General features: G+C 40.8%; 1 protein-coding gene across 6 annotated transcripts in view; it reads left to right on the top strand.

Moving 5' to 3' along the window:
* The window catches only part of Bin2 (bridging integrator 2), a 35988-nt gene that overhangs the window by 1700 nt on the left and 22355 nt on the right, over window positions 1–11933 (top strand). For 5 of the 6 annotated variants that reach the window (XR_004517257.1, XM_033763633.1, XM_033763632.1 and 2 more), the window contains exon 2: window positions 6579–6659. Coding sequence is in view for 4 of the 6 variants with exons in the window: in XM_033763633.1 (XP_033619524.1) it covers window positions 6579–6659 (81 nt within the window). In the remaining 2 variants the exon portion in view is untranslated. Of the gene's footprint in view, window positions 1–6578; window positions 6660–11933 lie in introns of those variants that run through there. The other variant, XM_033763634.1, reaches the window with a different exon arrangement.

Below are 11933 nucleotides of genomic sequence, written 5' to 3'. Positions count from 1 at the left end.
TTGGAAAAAAAAAAAAAAAAAAAAACCCAAAAGACATATCAAGGGCTGGTGGTATAGCTCAGTGATGACTTAGGAGCTTGCTGGCATGCCAGAGGCCCTGGGTTCCATCCTTACCACCACAAACAATAAAATTAAATTAAAAAGATAAAGTAGAGTATGGTGGTACATGCCTATAATTCCAGCACTCTGAGAGGCTGAGGCAGGAAGATCAAAAGTTTGAGCCCAACCTGGGCAATTTAGTGAATGACTGAGACTCCTCTGTCTCAGAGGAAGGACTGGGGATGTAGCTCAGTGTGAAGGCCCTGGGTTCAGTCCCCAGTGCCTCAAACAATAAATAATAAAAGACAGCTAAGAGGTAGCTCAGTGACAGAGCAATTGCCTCATACACATGAGGCCTTGGATTCCATTCCTAGTACCTCATAAATTAATTCATTAATTAAATAAAAGACATAGCAAATGATTTTTGCCTCACTCACCCTGTCTTCAGCAGTGGTGGCAAACCTATGGCACTCGTGCCACAGTGAGCTCTTTGTATCATTGATAGCTCTAAAAAGTTTGCCATCACTGAGCCTGTCATCAATACTGTGCTCTTAAGTTGAGTTTCCTCTCCTCTCCTCTCCAAAACCTTAGGTAAATAATGTCCAACTTTGGGCCCTCAGGTCTTGTGTATGTAAAAGGAGGCTGATTTTCTTTTTCTTTTTTTTCTTTTTTTTTTTTTTTTGAGACAGAGTCTCACTGTGTAGTTGAGACTAACCTGGACCTCACGATGTGGCCCAGGCTGGTCTTGAACTCACAGCAATCCTCCTGCCTAAGCCTCTGGAGTGCTGGGATTACAGGCATGTGCCACCATGCCCGACTGAGGTTGATTTTCTTGATGAAATTCAATTTGGTAATACCAAGTTGAAAGGGGCAAGGGACTCCTTAAACCTAAAAGTAAAATATTTCCCAAGAGGAAAACCAGTCACCCAGGTAGCACCCAGGTTTGAGCTTTCTGCCTCGAACCTTGGTAAGGTAGAGAAAAAGGAGGCAAACCTGGTTCTGCCTGGGAAACTCCACATTAATTCAGACAAGATACTCTGAAATCAGGTTCAGACACAGGGACAGGCAACACTGAACTTGAAGCAGTGCTTAGAGGTGCTGCCCAGGAGAAATGGCCTGGGATAAGGGAACTTGCTCAGCCGGGTCAGCCCAGAGGCAGATTCTTTGAGTCTCACAAAGTTACTGAAAGCAAGATAAAAGAGGGAGAAATTTACAGTAAAAGAAAGGATTCTCTAGAACACTTTTCAACTTTTCTGTAAGCTGTTGGATATAATTCTGTGAATAATGTCTCAAATAGCCAAATGTGTCAAATATCAAGCACTTAAAATGGACCAGGGGCAGGGATATAACAAGTCATGATCTCTCCCTTTTGGAGCCCACATTCTAGTCATGTGATCTCACTTCATCTCTTCAGCAATTTAAGCAAATTGTTAGTGTCCCAATTTGTGTGTGTGTGTGTGTGTGTGTGTGTGTGTGTGTGTGTGTGATGCTGGAGATCAAATCCAGACCATGCAAGTACGCTACCACTCACTCTTCAGCCCTGGCATCCCACTTTTAGAAATGAGGAAACAAGTTTGAAAAGAGATTGGTAAATGGCAGAACTATTATTGAAACCCAGGTGTCCTGCTTTTGAATTGTAACCTCAGGCTGCTCCCTTTGCAGTGTTGTTGATAAGCCCACATCTGTGCCTCCCCACATCCTGCTGATCCTCTCTTAGGAGCAGGGCTAGCTGTAGAAACACTTTTTGCTCCGAAGAGCTGGGAATAAATGTCTGGTGACTGTTAAACACAAAAAGGATGAACCATTGTTCTTGTTCTATTTTCTGCTTCCCACCCAAACTCATCATGTGACTGGGTTCAGACAAGCTTTATTGTATTTTTACAGTATGATACAGCCTCACATTTCAAACTATTGCTTTCACTGCGTGTTTCTGATTTCTCTGTGGCAGACCTCTCAGATCTCCCCTGAGAAAGGGCATTGTTTACCACTCCTTTGTTGGTCTTTGCCTCCATTGACTTTTATTCATCTATATCCCAGAGGGTTTAATTCACCAAACATTTACAGAAGATTCCTTTGTTCAGGGGCTGGAATGAACCCAGGAGGGAAATTAGAGGTGAATAAGAGGTGGTTTTACCTGCCAGAAGCTTACAATCTAGTAAAATAAAGTAAAAAATAAGTGACCTGAGAGATAGGTATGTCTGTGGGGATTCAGAGGACAGAAAGATTTAGCAAGAGCTGAGGGTGGTTTTATAGTGGGGATTGAATTCTCAAGCAAGTGGTGAGAGCGAATTTATGCTGAGGAGTGCCAGTGAGAGAAAGGCAAGGAGTCTGCAGATCCTCTCAGGCAGGCTTGTGAGAAATGCAGCTGAGCTGGAGCACAGAAAGTGGTCAGAGAACAGGCGGGAAGAAGTATATTGAGGACATGATAAGGAAAGTCTACGTTAGCATATACCCTAAGTATCTTTATATAACCACAGTAAAATTACTCAACCTAAGAAAAAATTAACAATATTCCTTAATATTATCTAACATCCAGGCCCTATTCAAAGTTCCCCAATTAAGAGAATTATCTGAACTGTAATAACTGAGTATAGGGAAGGATCATAGTGAGGAACTGTAAGCTACTGAAGATGTATGCAGTGATTAAAAAAATCTACGAAACAAAAGACTAGGTCAGTGAACACTGGGATACTGTTCATCCAGATTCACCAAATACTAGCATTTTGTCACATTTACTTACTAATCTTTACTCTTGCTCTTTCTCTCTAGATATCTGTATTCTAATTTCTTAGCTGCCTGGCCAGGCAAACTGAGGCAAAATTTGAAGGCAGGACTTTAGGAATTGGCATTCTGTGCACTTTCAACAAGAAGCAGTCCAAAAGTAGAATTAATTTATTCTTTCAGTAAACATTTGTTGAGCATTTGTATATTGTGTTCCCTTAAAGATTTCTCCTTAAAGAAAAACACCTAGAACAGTGATGGTGAGAACCTTTTAGAGACAAGTATCCAAACTGCAATCCCCAAATCCATTTATTTATCACAGAATGCCATCACTGCAATTAAATTCGAATACTGAGGCTTTAGTTTTGAAAAAAACAATGCATACATTAACATCTTTTGTCTTAAAAACAAATAACATGTGTGCCATTGATTCGCCACCACTGACCTAGAATATAGTGTCTGACCCACAGACCTGATGTTCACAGCAACAACAGAATCCTGAGGTATCTTTCCAAGGTGTTAACATTGGTTTTTTTCACGGTTACAGTTGAAGCTGGGAAGGTTCCCTTAGCACATGCTCTCTAAGCCTTTTTAATCTTGAGTCTTTCAGAGATTTGGACAATTGTCTTGTCCCAGCCAATCCCTACACTGACTCTAGACTGAGTTATTTTTCTCTTTATCTTTTCTACCCTCTCTACCTAAGAAGAACCCAGCTGTGGCAAAGGAAGGGAGTGGTAGCAAAAAGGAAGTAAGAACTGTACTTAGCACTAAATGAGGTGGTTTTGCAACTTTCTGGTCGGAAGACAATGTTTTGTCAGGGGAGAGGGTGGAGCCAGGAAGAGGGCAAGTTCTGCACATCTTCAGAGGGGTGGTGAGACACACAAACCAATGTGGCTAAACTGAAAAGGAAATATAGGCACTTATAAGCAGAGGAGTAAAACCAGACATAATGATATAATAGTTTGTGTCTGACTCCAAGACCCTCGATACTAACTACTACAGAGAGAGCCCTGAAAGTGAGAGACATTAACCCTACCCTCGTAGTAAGATTGGAGACGCTTGGGTCAGAGACTCCACAGTCAGCCTTCTTACTCTCCAGAGTTGGGGACTTTTTTTTTCCCTCCCCAGTACTGGGGATTTAACTTTAACATGTGATTTAACTCACATGAAGCTACATCTCAGCCCTTTATTTTTTTGAGACAGGGTCTCATGAAGTTGTTCACGCTGACCTTGAATTTTCAAATGCCCTGCCTCAGCCTCCTGAGTAGCTGGGACTGTAGGCATGCACCATCATGCCTGGCTTTAAGTTTTAGCTTATACAAACTCTCAGTCCTTTTTTATTAGTGCATATTTATTATATACAAAATTGGGTCCAACTATGGCATTTTCATACCTGCATATAGCATACTTTGATCCTCACTCACCCCTGCATTATCTTTCTCTGCCCTCCCTTCTCTCCTCTCCCTGTTACCCTTCCTTTTGTCTGATAATCTCCTCTCTACTGTCATGTCCAGACTTGGACACCCTTGGATGTGATTCAAAGTCCCTCAAATGAGGCTCTATTTTTTCTAACTCCATTTCCCATAAAACACCCTAAATAAGCTATGCCAAACCATCTCAGGAAGCTTCTGTACAGTTACTCTCATGATTTTGCTGATACTCTTGTCTGCCTGGAGTCCTCTTTCCACTTTCACTCTTAATATTCTATTTCAGTCTGTGAAAATCCTCCTTCAGGGACCAGCCCATGATCCTTTCCTGCATCAGTCTCACCGCTTCGTGTTAAACGACCAAGCCTCTACTGGCTGGACACCGAGAGATCTAAATAAGTAAAACAAGTCCTCAGTCCTCAAGGAGTTTCAATTTAGAAGAAGATATAGACAAATAAATAATACAACAGTAATAGAAATATAGAAGTACAGAAGTTGTGAGCACTTAGGAGAGAGTCTAACTTGAATGGGATGAAGCCGATGTGGATACGTGTTATAATGGATCTGCAGTAGGAACTCGATTTTTGTTTTTGTTTTTGTTTTTTTTTCTGGTACTGGGGATGGAACTCAGGACCTTGTGCCTACAAGGCAGGCTGCAGCACCACTGAACTAAATCCTCAGCCCTGAACTGGATTTCTTTTAGACAGTTGCTTGGCAGACAAGGGCATTGCAGAAAGAAAGAACAGCATCTGTCACAAGTAATAATGTGGCTTCTTAAGGAAATTAAGAAAAATGTCATGTAGGGAGACCTGCAGGAAGAAGGAATAATGAGAGCTGACATTTAATGAAGGGTCAGATTATTTGGACCTTTATGCATGCTAGAGTGTAAACTGTCACTTAATGGATACGTAATGGACATTTAATAAAAGTTTATTGAGCAAGTTAGTGAGGACTCATTCAACAGTTTTAAACAGCACATGGTAGACCTATTGTAGCAGGCCAAGTAAGAAACAGTGAGCTCGTGGACTAAGTCTGTGGCAGTGAGACCAGAGAGCACAGGATGGTTCCCAAAGGTGGATATTGAGCAAGGGAGAAGTAGTTAAAGCAACTCCTGACATTTTGAATTGGGCCTGGGAAAATGATCGTGCTTCCTTCGAAGGTGGGAGTTACAGTAGAGGACTCAGGGTTTTCTTACCACATGTAATCACTTTATTACAAGTGAGTGCCCTTTCTAAGGACAGATTCTTTTCTGTCACCATCTCTTTGCATTAGCACTGAGGCTCATATGATGGTTGGCTGTCATGTTTCCTAGTTAAGAGGAGATAGATGGAGAGCATTCATTTCTAGCTAAGTTTCAAGTGTATTATATAAGGACTTTCCAAAGTTCCCACAAGGGCCCCAGTAAGCAAAGAACCACCTACCCACCTCTCTAACCTCATCTCTAAGAAAGATATGTGGCTATGGCTGGAAGAGGGTCTCCCAAATAAAAAATGTATTCAAGGTTCTTGTTTTATCTTAAAAGCCATGCACATTTTACATATTGCTTCTTAATCCTTGTTTGGATATAATGCCCTCCTCCTCCCCCTTAGAAAAAGAACATTTTAAGCCAAGCCTGATGGCACAGGCCTGCAGTCTCAGCACTCTGGGAAGCTGAGGCAGGAGGATGACAAGTTTAAGCCCAACCTGGGCAGCCGAACCTTAGACACTGCCTCCAAGAAAAGTGAGGGGCCTGGGGATTAACTCAGTGCACAGGTCCTGAGTTCATTCTTCATTGCCTACACACACACACACAATTTTAATTTTTTATATGATGCTAGTTCAGTGGTAGAGTGCTTGCCTAGCCTGCAGGAGGCCCTGTGTTTAATCCTCAGCACTGCAATACATAAATGAACACATACACTTTATGGCTGAGATGTAGCTCGGTAGTCGAGGATTTGCTTAGCTTGTGCAAGGCCCTACATTCAAGTCCCTAGCAGTACCAAAAACAAATGAAAACCACTTTCTGTTTACTTATTTGTTTACATTTTTATTTTGTTTTGCCTTTTTGAGACAGAGTGTCACTGTGTAGCCCAGGCTGCCTTCGATCTGGTGATGCTCCTCCTGCCTTAGCACCCCAAGTGTTGTGATTGCAGGCCTTCGCCACCACACCCAGCTAATAAATACTGATACATACAACCTGTAGCACACTGCTGCAGACTCCCAGACTCCAGTTTGAGAAGAACCACAAAATTTTGTTCAACGTATTATGTTCCTAATTCTATTGGGCTGATAGGAGTATGAACCTTTAGTTGCTTCTCCTGTAAGACCCTGAGAGGAGCCGGGGCATATGTGGCCTACAGATAAGAGAGATTTGGCTTTAACTTTATGGGCCTTTCTGTCTTATGTCCCCAGGTACTGCAAAAATTGGGAAAAACTGTAGAAACCAAAGATGAGCGATTTGAACAAAGTGCTGGCAACTTCTACCAACAACAGGTAATCTGGAGGATGGGAAAGGGCAGACGGTGGAAGAAAGAAGGTGTGAGAGCCAAGTAGCAGAAGACAGGGGTGCTACACACCACGCATCCTTAGCGACCCGTCCTCCCCCGCCCCCGGCTCAGGGCCACAAGGTGACCTCTGGAAACCAGAAAGGCTTTCTTTCCCCTTTACTGCTGACCCGGGATTTGGGGGAACAGAGGAATGTTCTTTTTTCTTAGTGATTTCCCTTGGGATTGCCAAGGTTCAGTGGCATCACTAGGTCCTTAAACAACATCAAAGTGAACCCTTGTTACCTAAATTTTGGTACATGTGTCTTCCCAAGGTGCCTCTCCAGTCCTAGGTCTCCTCTCATCTCACTTAACCCATAATTTCCTTGTTGCTTTTTTGGCTGTTACACCTACCCCACCTGAGCCCTTTATTTCATAATAATTCCTCCCATTTGCTTGTCATTCCCACCAATAAACCCCCTGTTTTCACTGTTCCTTCTATTTCAGCAGGTTGTTAAGGATTATCCCATATAGAAAACACATTAAGACATACATAGCCTGATGTGCCTGTAATCCCAGCGTTCTGGAAGGCTGAGGCAGGGATCAAGCCCGGCTTTGGCAGTTTAGCATCTGAGTAAGACCCTGTCTCAGAATAAAGAATAAAACAAGGACTGGGAATATAGCTCAGTGTGCAGGCCCTGGGTTCAGTTCCTAGTATGGGGAAAGAGGGGAAAAAAAGAGTAAGTGCATAGCAGACAGGTTTAATCTCCATAAGATATTTGACTTTTTAAATTTTCCCCTTGGTACTTTTTAATTTTTTTTTTTTTTTTTTTTTTAGACAGGAGTTTGGCTAAATCACTAAAATGCCCAGGCCGGGTTTGGCTTGGACTTGTGATATGCCTCCCTCGGCCTGCCTGAGTGCTGAGGTTATAGGCGTGTGCCACCATGCCAGGGAGATATTTGACTTTCCATCTACCATGTCCAAGACTGTGTTCAGTGTTTTTAATCTCATTTAATACTTGTATCAGGCTTGGCAATTTTGTCCCTACTTTATAATAGAAGAAAGTTATTCTTCTAAAATGACTGCCTAGTTGCAGTGTGGCTCTGACACTACTCAGAATCAGGCCAGATTTCACAGGTTAAGGGCACATTCCCCCACATGCCTGACCTCTCTTCAGATGCCAGCTACCCGCTCCTGGGTCCAGGCCACCTGGACTTCTGTTCAACTTGATATAAATTCGGAGTTTCTATTACCTGCTTGAGTGTGATGATTCATTAGAATGACTCTCAGAACTCAAGAAAGTACTCTTTACCATAACGATTTTATTATAAAGGGTACAGATCGGGACCAACCAAATGAAGAGGCATATAAGGTGAAAGCTCCTGAGTCTTGATGACATCACACTCTCTCAGCCCATTAATAAAGGATTATTCAGGCAAGCTTCAGGTGTCCAGAGTTCTCATTGCAGTTTCTTTATACCGCTGGCTATGTGATAGACCTCAATCTCTTATTCTCCCTCCCCTCCCCAGAGGTTAGGTTGATAATACCTGTCTCAAAGCCTGGACCCTTGAATCACTTGGTTAATTTTTCTAGCCTCCCCAGCCACTACCTTGAGTCATCCGGTTAATATAAACCCAGGTATGGTCTTAGGAGACCACCATGGATAACAAAGACATAGCATGTAAAGTTTATTTTGTCCCAGGAACCAGGGACAAAAACCAGCCAAATTCTGTATATACACTATCAGCTAGGTGAATTATATGGATAATAATTATTAAAATTATAGTTAAAGGATATTAACTAGCTGATTGTATATCAGAATCATTTGGGAATTTTTACACTATCTTTAAAATTTTTATTAGCGTGTGTTTGCAGAACATAGAGATTACATTCATTGTGGGGAATTGGTAGTATATAACACATTGTAATTCTTTTTACATCCCCTCTCTTCCATCCCCCTTCCCTCCATTTCTTGGTCCCTTCAATTTGGGAAATATTTAAAAAATACAAGGTCTTAAAAAATACAAGATCTTAGCTGAGTGTAGTGTACACATCTGTAATTCCAGCAGTCTGAGAAATTGAGGCAGGAGGATCACAAGTTCATGCCCTGCTTTGGCAACTTAGAAACTAAATAAGACCCTATCTCAAAATAAAAATAAAAAAGGGCTGGGCATGTAGTTTAAGGCAAAGGCCCTGGGTTCAATCCCTAGTACCCCTCTACATACACACACACACACACACACACACACACACACACACACACACACACACAGAAGTCTCTGGACATAGGGATAAAATCTTACTCTTAAAATTTTTTTTGGAGTCAGGGTCTCACTATAAAGTTCAGACTGGCCTTGAACTCACTATATAGCCCAGGGTGGCCTTGAAGGCACCACAGTTCTCCTGCCTCAGCCTCCAAGTGCTAGGATTACGGTAGTGTGCTGCCACACCCAATTTAAACATTTTTAGTAGAAAATTTCAGATACAACAAAGGAATTTATGTAATGAATCCTTGTGTACCAATCACCTAGCTTTGCTAATTTATCAAATATTGGGCAGTCTCATTTCATCTATGTCTCTACTTACTTTTGTCTTATCTTTGATTTTCTAAAAAAATTTTTAATACATGCAGTACAACATGATTACATTCATCACAGGGAGTTGTTATTTGTACCTAACACATGTTAATTCTTTGGTTTTTTTTTTTTTTTTGGTTCCAGGGATCAAACTCAGGACCTTGATGTTAATTCTTTTTTGTCCCCTTCCTCTTCCCTTCCCTCCCCCTCCCTGAATCTTTTGGATCCCTTCCCTTTTTTTTGTACATGTTTATAGTACACAATGATCACCTTCTTCATGGGAAGTTAGTACATGTATAGAACACATCTCAGTTCCTTTATTTAATCTCAGTCCCCTCCCCTACCTCCTGCCTTTCTCCATCTTTTGGTCCGCTTTCTATATGCAAAAGATCCATCTTGCTGTTTCCTATTATCTATTTCATATTTTACTCTTTATTTATATGGTTTCTCATAGAAGAGAGACTATGTAGCACTTTGGTTTTGGTTTTGGTTTTGGTTTTGCTTTGTCGGGGTGGATTTGTGAAACAAGGTTTCATTATGTAGTTCAGGCTGACCTTGAACTTAACTGTGTAGCCAGGCTGGCCTCAAACTCGAAGTGATCCTCCCAACCCAGCCACCCAAGCCCTGAGAATATAGGTGTGTGCCCCCACACCCAGGACAGACCATGCAATATTTAAACTTGTGTGTCTGATTTATTTCACTTAACATTATGGTCTCAAAGTGCATCCATTTTCCTGTAGATGACTCAAGTTTATCTCTTATGGCAGAGTAGTACTACATTGTGTATAAATGTCACATTTTCTTTGTGCATTCATCTGTTGATGGATATATAGGCCACTTAAAAGTTTTAGCTATTGTAATTTGTGTTGCTATAAACATGGATATGCACATATCATTGTAATATGATGTCTTTAACTTAGGAAGAAGCCTAGAAGGGAAACACCTGGGTCAAATGGAATTCCTAGTTTTAGTTTTTTGGGGAACTTCCATACTGATTTCTGTAATAGTTGTACTAATTTATACTCTAACCAACAATGTAGAACAGTTCCTTTTTCCTCATAGCCTCTCCATCATTTATTTTTTTTTTATTTCTTTAGGATGGCCATTCTTTCTGAAATAAGGTAGAATCTCAGTGTTGTTTTGATTTGCTTTTCTCTAATGCCCAGAGATGGTGAACTGTTTTCATGTATTTATTGGTCATTTGTACTTCTTCTGAGAAGCGTCTTATCATTTCAGTTGCCCATTTTTTGATTGGGTCTTTTATTTTGGGAGGTCTAATTTTTCTGAGTTTTTTATATATTCTAGATGTTAGTCCTCTGTCCGAAGAATAGTTGGCGAAAAAATTTCCCCATTGTGTAGGTTGTATCTTCACTCTGTTCTTTTTGTTTGCTTATGCAATTGGTGTTCTATTCAGAAAGTTCTCATCTATGCTTGGCTTCAGTAGTTTTACCTATTTTATCTTTCAGCAGGTTTTGTTGCTGTTAATATTTAGATCTTTGATCCATTTTTATTTTAGTTTAGTAGACAGTGAGAGCTTAGGGTCTAGTTTCAATCTTCTGCATGTGGCTGGCCAGTTTTCCCAGTATCCTATCCTTGATTTTTTTTTTTTTTTTTTTTTTTTGGTACTGGGCATTGAACTCGGGTCCTTGCACTAGCGAGACAGGCCACCGAACCGCTGAGCTAAATCCCCAGCCCCTCCTATCCTTGATTTTTATGAAGCAAATTCCAATTATCATTTCATTCATAAAATTTTCATTTTCCATCTCTAAAGAGTAAGATGGTTAAAATGTTACAGTACCTGAAAATTTTGTTTTGTTTTGGTTTGGTTTTGGTACCGGGGATCAAACTTGGGCCTTTGCACTTGTGAGGCAGGCGGCAGACCAACTCAGCCAAATCCCCAGCCTGTGAAAATGTTTTTTTTAACAAAAACATTTGCTTATTACAACACAGCAGAAAGTACATCAAGGAAAAAGAGAAGCTTAGCTAGAGACAATAGTTCAGTAGAGCAGAGAACTTGCCTAGCATATGGGAGAGGCCCCTAGGTTAGATTCCCGACATTGCAAAAAAGAAAAGAAAGAAAACTTAAAAATGGTAATGAGTTCACACTTCTAGGCTACAACCACCAATGTCTTATATCCTTACAATTATTTTGTTATATATTTGATACCTAAATCTTTTCCAAATAATAAATAATTATAAAAGTGAGATTATACCACACCTGTTTTTTGTTTGCCTTGTTTTGTACTAGGATTTTAGGCAAGTGATTAAAGTTATTTTTAAAGCTATTCAAATGGTTTTGCAACTTGCCTCTTTTGAGACAGGGTCTCACACTGTAGTTCAGGCTGGCCTTGAACTCTTAGTGATCCTCCTGCCTCAGCCTCCTGAGTACTGGAATTATAGAGCCACCATGCTTGAAACTAGTTTTTTGTTTGTTATTTGTTTTTTCATTTAACAACAAAATACAAGTATCTTTTCAGATATTCCAGATTAACTATTCCACTGAAATGTAAGCTTTAGTGCTATCTAAAAAAAATTAGCACCATTCCTTAAAATGAAATACTCAGTTGAGCCAGGCATGGTGACACACGCCTGTAATCCCAGCACTCAGGAGGCTGAGGCAAGAGGATCTCTGCGAGTTCGAGGCCAGCCTAGGCTACATAGTGAGTTCAAGACTAGTCTGAACTACCCAGTGAGACCCTAAAAAAAA

Source organism: Fukomys damarensis, unplaced genomic scaffold (assembly GCF_012274545.1).
Source record: "Fukomys damarensis isolate Sample0158 unplaced genomic scaffold, DMR_v1.0_HiC HiC_scaffold_15, whole genome shotgun sequence".
NCBI lineage: Eukaryota > Metazoa > Chordata > Mammalia > Rodentia > Bathyergidae > Fukomys > Fukomys damarensis.
This window is presented reverse-complemented; position numbering and strand designations above follow the sequence as displayed.